General features: G+C 37.9%; 1 protein-coding gene across 3 annotated transcripts in view; it reads right to left on the reverse strand.

Annotated features, from left to right (window-relative positions):
• LOC126863548 (WD repeat-containing protein 47) overlaps positions 1 to 18,501 on the reverse strand; it is a 78,214-nt gene that overhangs the window by 25,898 nt on the left and 33,815 nt on the right. For all 3 annotated transcript variants that reach the window (XM_050613829.1, XM_050613825.1, XM_050613824.1), the window contains exons 5-6: positions 17,436 to 17,546; positions 16,987 to 17,065 (exon numbers count right to left, since the gene is read on the reverse strand). In XM_050613829.1, the coding sequence (XP_050469786.1) occupies positions 16,987 to 17,065; positions 17,436 to 17,546 (190 nt within the window). The remainder of the gene's footprint in view (positions 1 to 16,986; positions 17,066 to 17,435; positions 17,547 to 18,501) is intronic.

Consider the following 18,501-nt stretch of genomic DNA (forward strand, 5'->3'; position numbering starts at 1 on the left):
ACAATGTACGAATACAAATTTTGCTTCGACGCTTAGTTAATTTTCAAGGTACAGTTCGTAAAGCGTACGATAAAAGCAAGTATACTTCCTAAGTGGTAGGAATAAAGCAATCGACCGTCTCTGAACAATTCGCGTTAGCTTTCTAACGTTAATAATTACGGCATTGTTCCAAGTTTCACTGTTGAAATAAAATCAACGACCTTCCAATTTAATACTCCGTATTCTTTTTCACTTTCGTATGGTACTTGGCTCGTTTATTCCTCTTCCTTATCGCTGCAATTTTACCTTACTTTTTACGTTTTGCATAATGCAAAAAGAATATCTGTAAATACAAAGATCGGGAAACTCTAAACAGAAGATCAAACAGGAATTGTACCTACTTATCCTACAAGTATTATTATATTTTCTAAGAAATAATGTCTGTATTTTCTAGTAGATGTCAAATTAATTCACTGTATATTTTATAGAATTTCTACATTCGTAAAAGTTGGTTAAACGAAATTTTATCACGTGCTTTCAGTTCAATGAAATTATCATAATAGTATATGATAATGTAGGAATACATATGTATTATAGGAAACGGTAGTTTAAACGTGTTCAATAACCTTTCTCTTTATCCGTCAAAACTTTCATCTCAGGATGTGATTTATTACTGCTTTGTATCGTAATCCACCTTCTGGCGTCACTTTCCATAAATGCAAAATTTACCTGTTCGATAATTACCTCCGAAAACTAAAAAAATCTCGAGTCTACAACAATTTAAAGCCAAGCATGAAAGTGTCTACGTAACATCGGACATGTAATATCGGTAGAACAGTGTGGCGATCGCGTAACACGTATCGATCCTGTGTCACGAGTTTATGCTATCTATTCACTCGTTTCTGGTACGGTAATTAGGTCGCGTGACACAATGAAAATCAAACAAGGATATTAAACGATCCCACGCATTACCTTGCAGAATCGTCGAAGGTCGAATGCACGCTCGATCGATCAATCTGAAAATCAGCACGATTTTTCTCTATTTCAATGTAATGCGCGTTAAACGTGTCTCATGAGGGCAGATATCGATCTTTTCGCTCCAAGAATGGACAGGTAACAGTTTCGATTAAGCGGTTCGGCTATTCGATTCAATATTAGCATTAGGTGCGATTCGTGACGCAATTTAGCTGCTCGCGAGGGCAGAACAAAATGCAACCTGCTCGTATGAGACGAAAGGCACGGTTTGACGAGAATTACGCAACAAGCTCGTACCGTTTCTTTTCGATTTTTCTTTTCCTGTCGTTCGCTGCTTGGCAAAAATCAGGTATTACCGGATCACCGTGCGGCCGCGCGAAAAATCTTAATAACAAACCCGATACGCGCGTGTGCGCGATAACAGCCAAGTGCCACGAGATCTCGGTGTGTTTTAGTTCACGTACGGCGCTACCATAATTGCTTTTCCGTCCGGTCGTGGTACGTGGACCATGACTCGCCACCGCCGAAAAACTGCGCGCGAAAGCGATGCTGAAACTCGTGTGGAAACGAGACGAATCGAGTCTTCGCACGGTCTCGCATCGTAATTATCTGGTTTTGGAAATTTTCGCTCGGAGCCCGAGGCGATCGTTTATCGATGAATGAAATACGCCGGTTGCGTAATTCTTTGGTCGTACGAACTCATACAGTAAATTTCATGTTTGCTGATTAATGAGTTTTATTAAGGGTTTTGAACCTCGTTTCAGGCGTTTCCGGTGAACTTGCGTGTTTTCAATCTCGTGTTTTCACCGCTGTTATGCTACGTGCAACGGGGCTCGTTTTGTGTGTAACAAGTTTGAGATATTGCGTATCGAACGCACGAAAGTTCGTGACGTTTCTGGCAATATTATTCAGAAGATTGCGTGCGTGTTAAAGTGGTTCGTTTTTTCCTATCCGACCAATAGAAAGTCGATCGATCGATCAGAATGCTGGTATTGTAAACGAATGTTCTGGATCATTTGGTGCATTTTAACATGGGTTTAATAAAGATCAGCAGTGAAATATCGCGTTGTGGTCGTTCCATGAAGTGATATAGGATACGAGGCAGAATATTTGGAACGATGCAACTCGATTATACACGAGTCTCGAGAATCGCAACATGAATGCGCGCTGATCTGTGACATATTTACAAGCTGACGGTTGTTAAGAAATACGAAACGCTAGCAGGATGATTGGGAGAAAAGAGTATGATCGTGAAAATCACAAAGAATTTACAAGAAAGTTGATGACCATTAGATCCGCCTGGTCGGACTTGTATCCGTTGGTGCAACGATCCTGCCCTAGATTTCTTTCACAATCCAAGTCTTAAATAATATTTTTTTTCCACTTCTCACGCGTATTCGAACGTTTACTTTCGTTGTATAATAATTAGAACGACCGGTGTTCGAACGGGAATTTGTCAGTCACAAAAGACGCAAAACGATCCCTGGTGAAATCGAAAGTCGCGGAACTGCTGCTTAACAGGTAATACAGAGTGAGTTTTAAGCGATCTTATTTGTAGTCGGTAAAACAGTATTCATTGATGCATGATTAAATAAGAAGATATGTAAATCATGCAGGACTCTGTGATCGAAAAACTGAAATACCGACCTTAAAAAGCACCAAAAGTTTGATTTTATATTTTAGACGTTGATCTAATTTTATTTTATTAAAAGCAATATTATTAATTTATTAAGACCAATAGAGCTATGCACTTAAAAAACAAACTAGTAAGAAATAAGTATAATAAATTCTGTTCATCACTTCTGAGACAGAATTTATTTTTAAGTCTCTGATCTTTTAATTTTCTACGTATATAATTATTTGATTACCTTCGCGAATATTTTTCACATTTGACAGAGACATGATACTAATTACTAATTACACTTTCTATCGACTAATGGTTTAGGTTTATAGGATTATATAATCCTACTCGACTGTCATTCAATAATTACTGCAGCTTGTCTATTCAATAAATCAACTTAAACTGTCAAATATGATCGAATTTTATAAGGAACTAGAAACTTCCTATCTTATCAATATTATACAGATTTACATTCGAGCGAAATCGATCAAAGATATGGATTTATGTACATTAAAGTTACTTATGAACTGATGATTGTAATGTGATGAAGTAACAAATAGAGATTTATATTTTATTCACCTAGATGAAGAAAGTCTTTTGAACCAACATAAGATACGGGAGTATCATAATAAACATTGATATATCGTGAACATATTACATTTACAATTAGAGAAAATCCTGCAATTTATGCTGTGAGAATATAAAGCAATTTATCTGTTCAATAAAGATAAATTATTTATCAACACAAAGATATCTCGTTACAAACCAAATTACGAGTTGGCAGATGGAACGGTAAACACTGAAAAACCGCAAAGAAATCAATGGCTGTTGCCAACTATCTTCATAAACATGTTGCGGAGCAATACCCACGCGATTTATTATAAATGGAAATCCACTGACTAGTATGTGACGAAATGAAATATGTAATGAGATAACAAATTTTTGCAAACGTGATCACAACTAAAATGTGTTTCTTATCCGATACGTAATTACATGACCATTAAAATAGATGCGTTTTCATTAGCACGAAGAAACATGGTTTAATATTATGATATGTTGGTGGGTTAAGATTTTCAGTGCAATTTATTCTGTGCAAATTTCACGTTGTGACTTTATACAATAAGCGCATAAATAATTGTTAATAACTTTAGAAAACGTTTATAATCTTCATATGTATTTCTAATTACACGCTTCGCACGATTTTAAACGAAGTGCTACACTATTTCATTAAATCAATTTCTATACAAATGTATTTTACACCTTAAAAAGATTCACCACAATTATCAGTGCAAGTCTTACGAACTCGTTTCTTAGTTTCCCTGAAATGTGAGAAATAATCATAACTTTTACGTGTCTAATTAAAGAACATCCTTTCGACTTAACGTTCCACATCTTTTCTTTTTGATTAACGTATTTTACGATGTATTGTAACCACTATGCGAATGTTTATACATTTGTGAAAAATTTATGGATGAATAATGTACCGAATACAAAATAATATTTCAATATATACAAAATATTTATGATTAGACCGTGGGTACCTAAAAGATCGGAAATGGAAAACTTAAAAGTCCAATTATGGCGTATACCAATTAACCGATTATGGCGTAATATTTCTTATCATTCTCTACCATCGTTAAAAACATTGCAACGGTGAACTTTATTTTTGCGTTGGTCCATTAAATACACAAATTCCACGACCTTTCATCTTTCCAGTTGACCAGAGATTCTGTTTGATTTAATCGACAATTGCCACGGAGCAAGTTATCATCAATAATAAGAATTTAAATAAGAAGAATAATTACCTTAAACAATAAATCGAACTGTAGCAGATGAAAATGGAAAAAGCGATCAAAGAATCACAGTGGAGGAAGATGCGATTTCACCGAAGTATAAACTCGTAGAACTTCGAACACGAGACTTTCACCTAATTGACAAAGCATGACGGTGTCACTAATCAAATTCATTTCTCTTAATTTGTGCAATGAAAAAATCCGTATTTTAAATATATCGATATACATACTTGGTAATTGATAGACATGTTCCTCTTGGCGTAATGACTCTATCGCGTCTATATGACGCTTTGATTATACTAACTGACATCGTTTCATCGATATTTGCTTCTATAGCGTGCTTATTTATTTTCCGCTAACGAGCTTCTCGTGTAATTTATGACACGATATTCAGAATTCTAAACAGCTACGTCTGGTATCGTACATTTTGCATGATACTTTTACCGAACTTATAAAAATTCAATACACTGACCGTGATAATTACGTAGTATATTTCACGAACACGTATTGCATAGAGATGTGTAGCGCTAGAAAGGATATAATCGAAGACCAGTATGCAAAATTATACTTGAAAATTACAGCTGGAATCTCAGTTAACCTAAAAAATTTCTTCCAATGTTAAGGATTCCGTAATCCGCAATAAGTCGGCAAGCTTAATTAGCTTGCTAATGATAAAAGTAGAGAAAAATTCTTGCCGGGGAAATGTCAAGGTTCGCTAGCCCTGGTTTCTAGATTTGCCGCGTGAATCACCGATTTCTTTGCACGGTGCCACTTCGAACTTGACCCTATTCGGTGTATTTACGCTCGGTACATTTCAATTTAATCATTTAGTTGAAAATTTCGCGATTTTTTGTCTCCTGGCATGCAGCTATCTCATTATCAAACGGTAATAACCGTGGGAGAAAACGTAATAGTCTTGCTTAAAACTTTTATGCAATGCAACGAAGAATATTCTTGTCACGATACAAAGAGACACGATATAAAGAACTTTAGGTGTATTTGCGTTAGTTGATACGGATAGATATAGAATCATAATGTATTCTCAAAGACGATGAATATATCTCAAGGGAAATAATATCTGATTTGTTTAAACATAATGCGGATGATTTCGAATCGTACGAGTACGATATTGACAATTATAGACACATTATATCATTGACACATGGATGATTTCAAGTAAACAGAAACTAGCCTAAAGCAATCGCAATTCGATACTAGTAATTCTAGATTCTACAAAGACACTGTCAAAAGCAGTAGACTATCAAAGCACATCTTTAAGGTATTAATGATTCCTTTGGTCTCGTTACATACAAAACCTCCTCGGGACCTCTAAGATCTCAGCAGGTTGCATAAGCTTCAACAGTATCAGTTCTGCGAATATCGAGGATCTTAATAGGTTTCAGGTGTTTCAACATTTTCTAGACTTTCAATGGACCATTAGAATGATCTAAGTTCTTAGTTACCCTAAGCTTTCAAAAGGTCCTAGAAATCTTAACATCCACTGTCATCCAGTTTCCTAATTCTATCAAATTTGTCAGATTTAAGTCTCTAATAACAGAGCAGAAATTATATGCATTAAAATTTGGAATTATATGCAAATGAATCTAATGTTATCTGCAATGGTAGCAAAACCCATAATCGATATTTTAGCTTCAGTTTTGTGAAATAGGTACTACATACACATCATAGTTAAAGTAAATTTAATGCTTTGTTACGTTATAAACCTAAATCAAATTCCACTAGCATTCGATGGAATGAAACAATAAAGCAACTTGATAGAATAAAATTTATATTCTTCGATAATAAAACCAATTCTACTACAAATGCAGAAAATATTCCTATCTTTGGTCAATCCATCAACGTACACCAACTAGTGCACCGCGAGACAAATCGTTTCGCGAGCGGACGCAGTTGTGTGCGTTCGTACGTCAATAAGACGTCAATTTTTGTTAACGGTACCGGTCTGTTTCGGCCAATCATCTCGGACGTCGTACCGTGAGACAAAGCGGTTCCGTGCAACACGGCACGAACGTGAAATGCGTGTATTCGCGGCGCAAGAACGCGACACGCGTGCAGTTGAAAGCGCATCGCGGCCGATGCACGTGCATCGTATCGAGGAAGTAAGCCGTGGCGACCGGGCAACGTCACGTGCCATTCCAAACGGAAATTGCCAGCGCCGCGATTTCAGGAATTAGACCTATTACGCGGACCGTCCGGTATAATGCCGGAAAATGACGCGTGCAACTTGTCGATTCATCCCCATTACGCGTATTTTCGAGAGCCTTTGGAAATCGGTGCTGCCGATGTTCCCGGTATCGGGTCGACGACCGAGATTGAAAGGAACCAGCGGCACGTTAATTTCTCTTTTCCTTCGGTTTGGCTCGGTTTGAACGGTGTGCGAAGTTTAAATAAAATTCACCTGCGTGGAATATTTAACGAGATTTTAATTATGGAGGAGAAGATTATGGGAGTTAACAGGAAGGATGTTATTTTTTGGTTTTGACGTAATTAACAGCCACTGATCTTAATGAAACATGATAGAAATTGAGGGATAATAACGGTATTATTTACGAAGAAAACTGTTAGGGTGTTATTATACAATTATTCTAACGCAATTAAATATCGTATATAAGTTAAAATAATTGTCTAAAGGCTTTAATATAAATTTAATATTTTCTCTTTAGCAGAATGCTGTTCACACGCAAAACGCGGAAAGGACGTTTCGCGTTGTCCGCGCTCGCACAGATTTTTATCCCGCAAACGAGCAAAAACCATCGTCTTGCTAACATATCTCGTGTCATTAAGGTGTTAGGAAGCATCTTAGAATCGAGTAATTTGTTCCGTCATCATGGTTCGATGGTACTTCTAATTGGATACGAACAACCGAATTCGGTGCTAATTAAAGCAGAATTTACATTCGATCGGTCGCTACTTTCTCGATACTAACATCTCCCAGTTCCCCTTTCCGACTCTCCAAGTATCCTTTCAATTTTTGATGCACACGCTACGAGTTACGTAAAAAAAACTTTCTTTTCGATCGCGAATCACGCTCGGATTACATAAAAGAAGTTCCTTCAAATAGAAAACAAATAATACGTTAAAAACTGCGTGTGCTATTAATTCAACATGTCTGCTTCGATTTTTGTTTCAAGCATGCAACGAGTTATAAAACTACGTTTCAATCTATATGGCTATTTATCTGACATCTTACAGTATGAAATCTTATGTTATAATAGGCGATACGATATTTGCATTTCCTTATTAGCATCAATATACAAATGAGAATTCTAACGTAAAACACCATCAGCAAATTTATTCTACCAGACCAGAAATTGTGAACATTGGAAAACAAACAATGGGCATAATATTCCACTCAAACGACTATGCACTAATAAACGCTCCAACGAATCAACGAAGAACTTAAAACTTTAGTATCCAGCGTCTATTAATAAATCCATCTCGCCAGACCATGGAGCACAAAAAAGCCAGGAAACGGGGAACATAAAATTACACCCATTAATATCAGCCTACTAAAAATAAGTAAAACAAAATAATTAGTGCAGGTAAAATTCTATCCGAATGACTATTAATAACCATTCAAAAAACGAAGCGGACCTATCAACAAATCCATTCTACCAGATTAAACATCGAGAAGCAAGAAATTCTCATTATTAATCCATTTCAACACCACTAACACCCAACATCTACCAACAAATCTAACCTGTCAGCGAACTTTAAAAAACAAACATCTCAATAAATATAGCGCTTAACGCAAATGACCATGAATAAATAATTAATCAAATCGTTAGGTTTATTATCCATATAATGACGCGATTTTTCCAGATTTTGCGAAACAGTCGAGTATCACGGCGACACAACGCGCCAAATAAGACGAACGATGGGGAACATTAAAAATACGAAACGATCGGTGGATGGATGGGATCGGGTCGACATTAATGACGCGAACGCTACTTTTAAATCGTCCTGGCGGTGTGGCCATATCGAGGAACCGCGGCGTGGGTCGCCACGCGTGATCGCTGTTTACATACAAGACGAACGCGAGGTGGAAACGAGACAAAAAGCTAAGAACGCGAGGAAAAAACGCGAGGTACAAGCGCCGTGCAGGTGAGTGTGGGCTGCTCATGGCCAAACGACGCGTAGGCCTTACCTGCGCCAATCTTGTTTCAGGAAATGCGCCACAGCATCGCGTTTCACCATCAAGACCAATGCCAATTCAGGAAGATTCAATGAAAATCACGAAAATTGTTGTTTCGTCCGAGTCACTTAAAACTTTAAAATCGAGAAGCAAAGTGATATTGTTAAAAGCATTGTATTTTTTAATTTATCTGCAAATCTGTTACTATCTATGTTATCTTTTTGCAACAAATGGGCTTTGGTTTCAGAAAATTGAACAATAAGGTTGTGAAACTTGCAAAGAGTGGGGTTGAGATTTTGGCTTCTGGGATTTACATGAGATTTACTTTTCATGATTTACAAATTGAGAAACGAATGATTTTTGTAAATGTTCTAACGAGTGAGCTATCGCGACCTGTGTCTACAATTCTACTTGTTAGGTACAGAAATTGAATGATTTGTTTCTTTTAATGGACGATGTAGTAGAATGGTAATTACGCTTGATGTATTATGTATTACGTATGCAAGGAATGCTTGTGTATCAGATAGAGGCGCGGTGAATAACAATGATTTGAACTCGCTTCTTAAATAAGCGAGTTACATATTCTCAGCGTTTCTGCTCGAGAGTTAAGGAAAACGAAAGCAATGGTGTATGCTGGAATGACGATTCCACCGCACCGATGCGAAGGAGGAATAGGAATTACGTAGCTGCGAATCTAGGCGGTATGTGTGCGCGTGTATGTGTATTCAACAGGTGAAATGCATCCAAGAGTTGTTCATACGAAAGAGGAATACAAATATTTGCTAATAGTCATAGGCTGTAAATAACCGTGACGTCTTTCCTTGGAAATAAAGCAGCAAAATTTATTACTTCGAAAGTATTATAATACAAGCAACACCAAAATCCCTGAAGTTTGAAAAACTGCGTGTCAAAATCGAATCGAAGCATTGTCATGCCCTTTCATCTATTTTTAATCAACCTACGTGTCGCGAATTATGCATTGGAAGGCATACACATTCTCGATAATGTTCACGCTTTCATAAACAGTCGATGTTATTTGATTTGTAGCAAATGTAAAAGATCAAAATCAAATCAAAAGAATTGTCACAATTTTTAGCCTATCTTTGATCAGCCTAAGTGCTACGGATTTTATCAAGAACGAGACGCATAGATATTCTCGATGCGGTGGACGCTTTCATAATCAGTCGATGACTAACAGCGTGTCCATACCGTGGAAGGCATGTCGATGACGTAAGTACGCGGCGAACACTTTGCATGTGACGGCGCCACATGGAAAGCACCTTAATGTCGTGAAACATTAAAGCCGTTGCACGATTGACACACGGTCGTAAATCAACGCTTTCGCGAAATTCAGCAGACGTTTTCTAACGACAGATGAAAGTTTTGTAAAGTATTACGCCGTCTCTATCGACGTTTCTTAGCAAAGTTTGAAATTTCATCGGGAAACCTGTCCACAACGTTAGCGTATCCTTCGGCAGAAATTTTCGTTGCGATAAACTTGCAATCGAATTGCGAATGCTTGGACTCGAGAATGGCATTCTCACGGCCGGCCGAGTGCACCTTCTAACACGGGACGATAAATTCTGTCCGCGCGTGCAACGACAATCAAGCCCCGCACGTTTCACCACGCTTCGAGATGGTTTCTCTTGTCCCTCGCGGGAAAACGCCAGAGACAATGAGACGACGTCATTCGGCTTTCTGATCCGTTGTTAATATCTGACGGAATTTTGACAGCCACAATGGCTTGAGAAGACAATTCCAGAACAAACTTTCTATGCTTCCTTCTTTCAATCAGTTATTTCTAAGCCAGGTTTTTCTTCATAATCGTTCGTAAAAGACAATTCATTTTGGAGTTCCGTATTAACAAGTTGGAATATTTTACCTGATCGACGCAATCGAAGGTTCCTTCCTCCCAAATCGGATCGTCCCATCCTCCGGATGATCCGGAAGAGCCCCTGCGACCCGGATCCCACGAGTTTCTCTTCGTATTATCCAAAGAATCTGTGGAGAGTCTTCTCCTGTCGTAAGAGCCCCTTCGACTAGAAAGCGGCGCTATGAATTTGCCGTCTTTTTTCAAGTTTCCGTTGGAACCCATCGAAAGATCAGTACTGAGCGTCACGTTTAAGTTGCTTCTTAAATTTCCACTAGATCCGGCCAAGCAGCTCTTCAGGTTCGACGTGCTTCTCGCCTTTAGATCGCTGTTCGACGAACTCAAGTTAGATTTCAGAGAATTCTGCGATATCGGAGAAGTCGCGAAAAGGCTGGCCAAATTGCTGGTGTCTCGTCGCGAGATTGGTCTCTGAAGACTCGTCATCGATTTTGCCACATAATCCCGTCTCAGAGGAGAATTGTAGCTTGACATGGTGTCTTTCTTCAAGCAGCCCATTGATCGACCTATAGGATCGCGTCTTAGCGCCGAATTAGCCAAGGTGGACATGTGAGGATCTTTCTTCGTGTGATTGATGGCACTCATCGACGAGCCCAGGTGATTTTTCCTCAATGTATTGGGAAAACTCGAAGGATGAATCTCCTTCTTCGGTGGTAGAGAACCTCTTCTACTCGGAGATGTTCCTGGATAACCGTCACGACGACCGAGCGAATCCCTCCTGAACTGATACGCAGCCCCAATGGATCCTCTACGATTCCAGCAATTCTCCTTCGCATGCTTGCCGTGGATGTCACAACAGCTCGTGTCGATTTCCACCTTCACTATCTCGGGATTATACTGCTGTTGTTCCAGCTTCACGTTTCTGAAGAGAGCCTCCAAACGTCGTATCGCTGCTTGCTGATGCGCCGCGGTAGACATGTTGACAACGGACCAATCGGTTCAATAACACGTCTGATGTTTGTTTTACCGAAATCGCTTCCTTGACTTGTCGACGCAACAGCTAGTTCCTCCGGACGCTGCAAGTATACTGAACTTCGTCGATGCACCGCATAGCTACTGCTTTCTATCGAATGCAACCTTCCTGTCACTTGTTTTCCGGTTCTTACCAGTCTTCGACGCGTGTGCTCTACGCGAAAGATCGAGTCTGAAGACTAAACGATAAATAAACAATCTAATAACAACGATCGAGTACGTTCCAAGATATCTTATCTTCTGTTTTGTATCTCTCGTTGATAGAAAAATTTGATCGAAAAATCGACTTCGAGCAGTATAGATTCCAATTTAGATTATTTTCTCTCTCTCTCGAGTCATGAAAAATGGCACACAACTCACTGACAACCTTGCGAAGAACGGTAATGTTTCCCGTTGAACGTTCCACGGACAATTTACAGGACGGAAACGTAATCGTAGTTACATGGAAACGCGTGTGCGGCGTAACACACGTCCGGTGAGGTACTGGGGAACTCCGTGAGGAGAGAGACCCGAAGGCCTCACAGGAGCTCTCCATACGGATCCCCACCCGACCGGTGGCATTCGTAAAGTCCAAGTCTCCATATTAGGTCAAACCTTATGGGTTTGTCGCGCAAAACTGCGGGAGAACACCGACACGTCCCTGACGGTCGTTGTAATCGGGCCGAGGGCCAACTCTTAACTTTGCCATTGCGAGCTTTACTTTCTTCTCTTCATGGCTTGTCTACCGCGTTCAAAGCTTTACGCTGTCATCGACACTGGCTGTGCTACGTCCGCACTGGTACTCGACGTTTCAGCCGATTGGAGACGCGTGTTTCGTTTTTCATTTATCCATTGTGCTTTTTATTGACATGAACAGATATTTCGAATGGTTTAAAGTTTAACTCTAACGGATCTATTATTTATTCAAAAGGATGCTTGTGAGATAATCTTATATTTTGTAAGTTTTATTACATTGTTTATATTGTTTAGTATCCTGTATGATGGATAGTCATTTTTTGAGTACTATGCAATTCAGTTTAAGTAAAAGAAAAGTAACATTATTTTAAAAAATATCACAGAAATATTTGGACATATCTGAATCAATTATTTTATTGGTTAGATTCTACCATTTATAAATATTGTTATCTTCGAGCTTCCTATAAAATACAGTTTTGTATATTATTATTGTAACGTGTTGCGTATTTGCCTTGATTTCTTCAAAGGAAACAAAATGAGCATGAACTATTTTATAAATAGTGTCTTACTGTTTCGTTATTCGCAACATCTTTGCAATCTCATGAATCACCTGACGATCATATTATCTCCACATAGAAACTATTATTTTTTATTTTGTCATTCAGAACAGTATCTTTGTATCAAATTCGTCCAATTCTAAGTTCATTCATCAAATTATCGATTTTATTGCGTTTAACAGCTTCTTGGATTTTATCCAAAACATATTCGATCGTAACATAAACTGAACGTTCAAGAATGTTTTCCGATTCCAACAGAATTCCATCGAATTCTCGAGATGTCTACTACAAAACTCGAATTTACGAGTGTTTAAAATCGACCAGTATTCTTGGTACACCGGTGAACTCATTCAGATGTTTCTTTTTTTCTGCCTCGTGGTTGGTATTCGAGCTAAAGAAGGCTTTGCCTTCGGCAGACAAACGAAAGGGAAAAAAGATGTTTATTGGTCATTACTAGGAACGTCTGTGAGTCACAATCGACTGTGTCGAATATAGCGCTACACTTTAATGTTTCAAGAAAATGCTTGAAATCTAAAGCAAAGTAACAATGACTTACAAAACTAACAATGGCTCTTTGAAACTTTAAAACTTTTCATATATGATATACAGTTATTGAATTCAAATAATCGAGGTAGTGTTAGAGATATAATAAAAGATATATGTCATCGTTATTCTACTAACGTTAGAAGATAATCCGATCGTTCATACAGTACATAGTTACACAACATTTCTTTTGAATATGTTTCATAGCCAGGTTACGAAAGTATTCCAATGCTTAAAGGTGAACGATGTTTACAATGTTGAAGAGATTTAATGAATGACAAATTCAGTTGATAATATCACATCGTGTTATTATCATTTAATTATAATTGTTATTGCGTATATTTTGGTGTATTTATTAAATTAGACGACATTAATACTCTATAAATAATTAATCCGTTCCTCAATTATGTAAATTGCCAACGGGGGATCTACTGCGTCGGTAAATTCATTCATGATCTGACGCGCTGATATTCTTAATTAATCCCTGCATCACCAACGAAAAGCGTTAATAGAGTAGTGATATTTGCAGAAACAAGCTCTCATGCATGTAACGAGATGGAGCTGCGATTCTATTTCACATTCTGTATGCACTGTATGCTCGACATCCAGAGCAAATGATATAAGACACCGATCAATATAAACGAACATCCCATGAATTATACATCGGTCTGTTACGTTCTACGTACAAAAAATTTTAATTCAGCTACGAGATAGATACTTATGGAAATTTTCAAATTTCCATAAAAATAATTACATAAATTGTTAAAATAACAAGGAAGTTTCATGGTACCAATTTTCAATTCTGTAATACCATGACTTCGGTGTCGTTTCCAAATATTTAGAAATTGGAACATCAAATCTTCGTCAATTCTGAATCAAACGACTGTCAACACTGCCGTTATACATTAATCATGAATACTAACGAGCACGTGCCATTATTAAGTTACTAGGCGTCTCTTCCACACCCACATGGCTGTCGATTCCAGTTCACCTTGACGGTCGAAGGTGTATCACGCTTTTAATTCAAGTAGGAAAAGGTATACCGTTTCGGAAAAGTGATACGTTGGCAGGTGTCCAGTTTCCAGCGGAACATGTGACAATTGTTGCGATTTATTAACAAACATAATACTCTGTTTTTCTCGAAAATGGCTACACGTCTATTCTCGAAAACTTTCTGCGCTTGAATAGCGACGAATTTTTTCACGGAGCTATACCCTCATGATTAGCTTGTTAAATTCTGTAAACGTTACATTGAATAAGCATTAAATCACAGACAACTGTGATATGTCTAATTAATATGACTTCTTTCCACACATATATTTTCCTTTTACTATTTACTGCGACATATGATAGTCGTAAATATTGAAATTAGAGTTTGTCACAGAGCGATCGCCAAGTTTGCAGCTCGGCAAAAATCTCGGAAAACAGTGATCACCTACGCGGAATAGCCATTTTTATCCGTGTTACGACGCGTCTTCTAATTGTGCGAGGAAAAGACGCATCAGTGCGCGACTGCATGTCGATTTGCATCCTGTAACTGCGTCATCGCGTAACATAATCCAGCGACGCTCAGGAATGAGCAATAGAATTTCGAGTGTGGGCGCTTGGACCTTGTCTTGCAATTAATTAAAAATCAAAGTACATTCCACAGAAAATTCATGTTTCTAAAGAATTTGATCGATTTTTTTTCGCTATACTTTGAATTTTTTCATTTAAAAGAGTACTTTTTATTTTTTTGTATAACTGTGTTTCTTCAATGAATAATTAAGAAATAGAATAGTTTAACAGTTGCAAACGTTTTGATAAACTAAACTATGACTTTAACTATGTCTTCTCTCCCACGCGACGTAATTTATTTTCCTCAAAGTATGCGCGACACGCACGTTTATCGATGTCGTAAGACTTCTGTACTGAAAAGTAAATCCAATATGGATCGATGAACCGGTTCGTCCGCGATACTGGAAACAGACAAAACAGGCCGTGACCCATTACGACCATCAAAGGTAGACTACATCGCCAGCAGCTGTTGTTGGCGATCGAGGTGATCACGTACGGGGACACGACGTCGAATCGGAATCTATGCATAGTTCTGAATGGACACCTGGCGAATCACTCGAATCAAGCGTTTTCGCAGTTCTACGAGATATTCTGTGTTGTATAATCGAATAATATTGATATCGTGAGTTTAATTCCAAATAGGAGATGATTAATCGATTGATCGATGTATATAATAGTAATCGATGTAGAAAATTTGAGAATGGAACAGCAAAGAAATTGTGCTTCCAATTATTTAACTAGAATTACGTAAAGGTTAAGTCGAATATCAAAACATTCGAATAATAAAGGTATAAATTTTTGCGATTAATCCGTCATGGAAGCGAGTTCTTGCTGACTAAACGATGATGTAACGTGGCGCATGAAAAGATTCAAACACCGAATAATTATTACGATGATTACATGCCATTTTATTTCGACAAATACTCTTCAACACATGGTTCATGGACATGATAATTGCCCTACAATTTTGTCAATTCTTCTCTATTCGTGGTTTTTGCGTTGATGGTGATGCGAAGGAACATTCAAATGTAAACTGACAAAATGACGTCAACGACGTATTATCTCTACGGATCTTCAACAACGGAAACATGTTACAAATAATCGTGGAAGATATTCGAAATGCGCAGCGACTTGCCTCGGTTACGTCACTGGCGAACTTTGCGGAAAAGAATTTCGACATAGTTGACGGGGGACAAGGGAAGGGGGAGGTTATGCGATCGAACGGCTAATTGCGCCGATTAAAACGTCTAATTGGCAATTCCTCGATTAACCAATCGATGATTACGGGAATTAGAGCCGATCTGGGCCTGGAACACCGAGAACGAAGTTTCTCCGAATGCTCGGCACTGTAATTTTCCAAACTCTGACACTTTCACCGGTGTAATTTGATCGCTGATTGAATTATATTAAATTGATCTTAAATCAATACAAATCGTTAACAGGCTGATAAAATGGTATCTTAAAACGAAGCATTTTTATGAGATTTAATTATTAACGGTTGGAATATTTTGAAATTACCTGTTCTTAATTTGAGAAGGAGTAGATATAGATAATTTAGACGTAATGTTTGCAACTATTCGTGGAAATTGCTGTTAAGCCAGTTTCTCTGGTGCGTTACGAGTCGAACCATAAACGAGTCACGGGTTTATGCGGGCGCTTACGGCAACAAGGAGAGACAGATAGAAAGTTGGACGTTAAATCGATCCTTTTTCCCGATTATCAGATTGTAAGTTTTTGATGCAATAAACGTACACAAGAACATCCGTTACAAGGCCACAAATATATTTTCTATTTTATGAAATCGTTTCTTAAGAAACCTATCGCTAATTACGAGTGACTGGTCGAAATTTCAAATTGGCGTGAAAAGGCCGTTGAACGGTTCGAATCGTCACGATGCGCTCGTTTGCAATTTTTCGTATTAATAACAAATTTCATCGAGCTCCCACAAGCGTTATTATCAGCAATGCGTTTGCAATTCAATCAAAAAGCGAGTATATAAAGTATAAAGAACGATTAACAACTCGAAGCGATAAACGTCTAAGTTACATGATTCAAAATAAATCAACTGTTAAACGTTGTTCTCGTCAGCTCGTTATTAAATTACATCGAGCGTCGTAACGACGATTTCGCGCCACTGCTTGCGCAGCAATCGTAAATTAATTGTATCGGTGGTCCATGAAAGCATCAATGTGGTTTAAAATAGCGACGAGTTATTTCTCGTGAATCTTGTATATTCGGTGCAATAATCGTAAATGAGTTTATCGACTTACCTTCATCGGCTTGACGGCATCGTAATGACTCTCCTGTGCTCTAACATCGTAAGCATTGCCTAGCGCCGAGTTCTGTCTCCTGCGAGGACCATTTTCAATGAAATATCATGACAAATCGTTTCCTTTCGAATCTGATATTTGAAAATTGCTGAACTTCCTACGTTACGCCATTGCGTATGCGTAGAATACACGCGAAAATATATAAAATATCTAAAGTCTAGTTTTAGTGTAGTACTCGTTACGCTAAAATAACTTTCTTATTCAATTTCCACTTTTTAGATTATCTTCACAATAATAGGAATTTATATAAATACTTATAGTTTAGACGTTACGTAAAAATGTGAATGTCTTTTTCAGAAATTTCAATTCTACTATAATTAAATGCAAATCTACGATTATAACTTCTTTCGTATAGATAATTAAGTAATGGAAAGTAGCACGACACTTACACTACAGGCTCAGATCCATTAATCGTAGGCTTTGGTGACTGGATACCAGATCGAGCAGGCGTGCTAGTGTGAACAGGTGAAGGTCCTTTACTCCCCAAAGGTTGCTTTATACTGTAATCGCAAAAGAAAGTATACGATCAGGCTCTGTCGTGACCGTGATTTTCTATAAAATCGTCGCATATTATACGCGATTGCTCTTCAATTTCGTAAAAACCATCCGTAACCAGTGAATTGATAAATTATACCGTTCGACAAAAGCGAAATTTCCATTTCGTTTAAAGTGACTATCTGACACTGAAGGATACTGTTGTTCTCGTGTTGGTAAATGTTTAGAGGCTGATCGGCAATCAAGATTTCCTTTGGAACATCATCAACGGAGTTAGGTTGGGGTTAGAAAGGTTATCCGAGGCACTGTTCATTATTCAGGCAAGACGTGACTTATGGAAACAAAGCATCCCGCATCCTTTACAAGTCGAATATGAATACAAACTCTGTCCCCAATGGACAAAGAATGCGATTTAAAATAATTGATAAGATACACAAAATATTGTAGAATCAAAATTATTATTATACTAATCTTTTTCCTAATCTTTTAAATACCTTGCACAACCAAAACAATTCCAAACGTATGTTTACAGAACGATAGACGTTTCGTTCTTATGGTACAAGTTCGTTTCTTGCAATATTTACAAACACTTTTCCACGTCAGCGTTAAAGTAACGCGAGTGAGTTTCTCAATACTTCTAAGCCTACGACTTTATTACGTTGCATTTCGTCGTTTCGTTTTCATACACAGTGACAGGTCCGAGAATCAACACGCGTACTATGCGGGCTGGCTGATGGGAACTGGAAGCGGAAGCTGTTCATAATTCAGCGTCGCATTCTAAATGAACGACACTCAACTCAGTGAAACGATCTAAAGAGAGGCTACTCATTCAGATGCTAAAATCCTTCAGAAACTACAACCACGAGTTGGTCAAAGATACATTTATAAAAATATTCTTTTTCTTTGACGACATAAAATATGAACCGCGAAATAAGAATCTACACCAGAGGTTGCAAAAAA

Source organism: Bombus huntii, chromosome 1 (assembly GCF_024542735.1).
Source record: "Bombus huntii isolate Logan2020A chromosome 1, iyBomHunt1.1, whole genome shotgun sequence".
Classification (NCBI taxonomy): domain Eukaryota; kingdom Metazoa; phylum Arthropoda; class Insecta; order Hymenoptera; family Apidae; genus Bombus; species Bombus huntii.